At 30.5% G+C, this 4,130-nt stretch overlaps 1 protein-coding gene across 1 annotated transcript; it reads right to left on the minus strand.

Annotated features, from left to right (window-relative positions):
* Positions 1–509: 509 nt before the first annotated feature.
* Positions 510–2,600, minus strand: LOC107852873. The gene is made up of 3 exons (XM_016697921.2): positions 2,348–2,600; positions 940–1,526; positions 510–848 (listed from the first exon to the last, which is right to left on the minus strand). The coding sequence occupies exons 1-3, from the start codon at positions 2,598–2,600 to the stop codon at positions 510–512; spliced, it is 1,179 nt and encodes a 392-aa protein (XP_016553407.2).
* Positions 2,601–4,130: the final 1,530 nt, after the last annotated feature.

Genomic DNA, 4,130 nt, shown 5'->3' on the forward strand with positions numbered 1-4,130 from the left:
AACAAAACAAGAATATTTTTTATTATCATACATACATCTTAATGTATAATCCATAATCTTCACACAAATTTGTTTGCTTCATATTTTGGTAGTTCTTATGTTTTTTAAAAGCGTTTACTTTAAAATCATACATGTTGTCAACGTATAGTAGCATACATGTTAAATGTATTATACATTATAACTACATATTACACATTGCAATAATGAGCAGTAAAGTCAGAAAATAGAATAATTCAAAACTGTATTACTTTGTTTCCAAAATATCATACATTAAGTCCTAATTAAACAACACATAACAAATAAAAACATAAAATAAACTTCAACAAACAAATCAATAAAAAACAAAAAAAATGAGGTTCTGTAGTTATATCCAAATGAAAAATTAGCATTTAGAACAACAAACTAAAATCTTCAACTTTTTTTTGGGAAGAAACCGCACGTCCGACAGTTGTGGCCTGCACGCCCGCATTTACCGCAATGGTTTGGACTTGTAAGTGATTCACTTGATTTTAAATGTCTTTCTTTTTTGGCCTCCCAGGAGGTCTTTTGTATTTGGGTGGCAAAACTTCGTCGGCATCAACCAAATCTAGAATAATCCAATCTTTCATATCTGGCATAGGAATTATGGGGAGTTCATATGTCTTGACAATGGTGTTTGGACGGTATGATTCTGAACAGTAACGTCCATACTCTTTTACATCAATATTTATACTCTTTAAAACCGCAATTACGTGTGCACATGGAATTTCATCAATTTGATCCTGGCAACAGTTACACGTGCCACGATCAATATCAACAATGTACCTCCTTCCTGATTCATACACACAGTACAGATAACTTCCAGCTGCCTTAATGTGTTAGCAATGATTAATTTTATACAGTTATAAATATAAAAATTAATAACAAATATAAAGTATATTTAACTATCATAATACATACCGTCATCCACAATGATTTAACCCTATTATCAGTTAGTATTTCTTGAAATCTTCTCCCAAGCGTTGTGTTTGTATAAGATGCAATTTCACTGTTCTTACATTTCCATGCAGCAAATAGAATCCTCACTTCTTCAAGGAAACCTAAAATAGGAAGTACTCTAGCCTCTACCAAACAAGAGGTCATCATTCTACCCTTATTAACAGGGGAGTGACATCGAGACCATTTATTATATCCAGCTTCTTCCAGATATTCCTTAAGCCTTGGATCAACCTTTCCAACTTTTGACATAATGTAATCAAAATCTTCTTTTCTATATGCTTTATCCATGGAATAATAAAGGTCACTAAGTCTATTTTTGCTTTTTCTAAAATATTTACAAATATTTTTCCATAAATGCCAAATACATGCAAGATGGGGGATATTAGGATAAACAATGCTCACACCTTTTATGATACTCTCATTTCGAACCGATACAACACACATGTTGTCCCGTTCTCCAAATGCTTCTCTAAATTGATGAAAAAACCAAGTCCACGAATTGTCATTTTCGGAATCCACAACACCGTAAGCTAATGGAAGAATACATCCTAAACAAAAAAACAACAACAGTTCAATAATATATGTACACCATTGAACAAGTCTCTAATTATTTTACATTTAGGTAATACATAACATCATACATGTTGTCCCGCCCTTATCACTTAATTGAAAACAACTAAAATATATAACTCCACGCATTTTAATAACGTATAACAATACATCATACATAATAAACATACTGTTAGGGAATTATAGATTTAATTATTAGTAAATGTATCAGACATTAAACGTGAAATTAATAAGAAAGTATGGATATTTTACAACATCATACATACACCATGAAGTATAATTGCTAATCATACACATATCTCACAAAGCAAAATCTACTTACATTTTACTCGTTCAATTTTAAAATGAAAATGCAATTTCTAAGGTTGTTTAAACAGAAACTAGCATCTACTTTATAGAAAACATCAATAACACAAAATAAAAGGCGTATATTGGTACTATATGTACTCATTAAGCAAGTCCAATTTTTATTATACATACTAGAGCAACATATAATCAGCTAGAATACATGCACAATGCTGAAATACCAAATGTAAATATTTCAAAGTATGATACCGCACCATTAAGAGTGCTTGCCAGTACAAACATTTCTTGATATGACCCGCTTAAATGTACACCATTTACAGCTACTACTGGACGACAAAATTCGAACCCCCTTATCATGGGATGTAAGGTAATAAACAAGTATTTAAACTCGTTATCTAATGCCTTATGCATCTGAATATATGATTCAGGATATACCTGGTCCAACATATATATATATAACGGGGCATTTTTCGATATCTATTAGATGGTCCACCTCTAAGCATCGCAATTGCCTTTTCTTTTACCCGCCAAGCCATTATGTTGTTAATATCAACACCATAGATTGCCTTCAACTCTTCAATTATGTCCCCCAGTGTGTGTATTCTCTTGTAATTAATTAACTTTGGTGCAGTAAACTCACTGACAAAAACTGTTGTTGCAACCAAATTATTCAATACTCTATCACTCAGGCTGCAACTATGTTCCGAATCAAATGTCTTTATCACAAAGATTTCCAAATGATTCATCGAATACATCTTCAGGACCCGTTTGTAATCTTTAACCCGACAATGTAACACATAGCTACAGTTATATTTTAAAACATATTGTCAATTTATTAACATACATATAAAATCTATAATTTAAATAGAAATATCATAATTAAATTGTTACAGTTTTATTATACATTCGAATGAATGTATGATGGAATATTATACATCGTAAATGTAACTCTATTTTGTGCAAACAACAAAGCTAGAAATTAAAGTCAATAATAAAACTCATTCAACAAATGCTATTACAACACACCAACATCCTTCACAACATCTACAAATAAAAAATAATAATTTATTCCATACCTTTATTTGTCCGATCATTTAGTAAAGGTGTTAAAGCCATTCGATATCGCATATTTTGCCATAACCGATACCAAAGTTTGCTTATCCTTATAAAGTTGGTTAACTTCTATTTCAGTGTTCTTGCAATCAGTAATGAAATTATTAACTTCTAATTCTAGAACGTATAATGAATATTGATTCTGCGTTTCAACAACTGTTAAAGCAACCGAATTAGATTCACTACCTTCAATATGACAACCCCAGTTTTGCTATCAAACTTGATATCCTTAATCGATTTATTGGAAGTTGTTATACACAGCGGAAAACTTATAAGCCCAGAACATTATTTCTTCAACTCAATCTAAACCTTCACTCCATTATTATTTCTTATGATAATTGAGAAGAATTACCATCAACAATGTATTTTACTTCAATTTTTTTTGAACACCATCGATACTAATTCCATCCCGATTGTCGCTACCAATTTCAGAAAGTTAATACTTTCTGAAACAACAATGGCATCACTTTTGTATGCTTTAAAACTTATTTCCATCTCCCATACACCGGAATGACGCAACAATATTGGGATGTTCATCTTTTTTCTCACAATAAATTATGAACAAATATTTTTTTCCCAGAATAGTTAATCAGAAATGAAGACAACTAGAGGTAATGTTTAAGAGTTTTTGTTTTTGAAATTCAAATTTCAGTTACTATTTTAACTCATACAATAATTAACATCAGGTATTAAATGACGTAATTTAAGGAATAGGGATATATTTACTGATTCCTTATCCCTTAATTTTAGGTAAATCAGATTTATCATACATTCAGCAAATATATAACAAGCAACCGAATATGTGACAATATTTTGCATAATAGGGAGAGAGAAAATATCAAGGGAAATTATGTAAATAGTTTCACTTTATGCAGTATATATGTGGTTTACCCATCTTTTATTCACTTACAATTTGCAATTTATGTTTGTTACTTTAGCACTAATTTTAATTAATTAATCTAGTGATTTTCCCACGTTGTTACCATTCTACTTATCTCGAATTCCCTGCTTATTTTATTATTTTTCTCACATAATCCTCCCTATCTAAAAAGGGATTAAATTGGCTCCATTGATTCTTTTTAAAACAAGTCTTTAAAAAGGAGTACTTTAGTTCAAAAATGAAACTTGTTTCATTCATATGACTAATAGTCTACTTGGGGTAA

This window comes from Capsicum annuum, chromosome 3 (assembly GCF_002878395.1).
Source record: "Capsicum annuum cultivar UCD-10X-F1 chromosome 3, UCD10Xv1.1, whole genome shotgun sequence".
Taxonomy (NCBI): domain Eukaryota; kingdom Viridiplantae; phylum Streptophyta; class Magnoliopsida; order Solanales; family Solanaceae; genus Capsicum; species Capsicum annuum.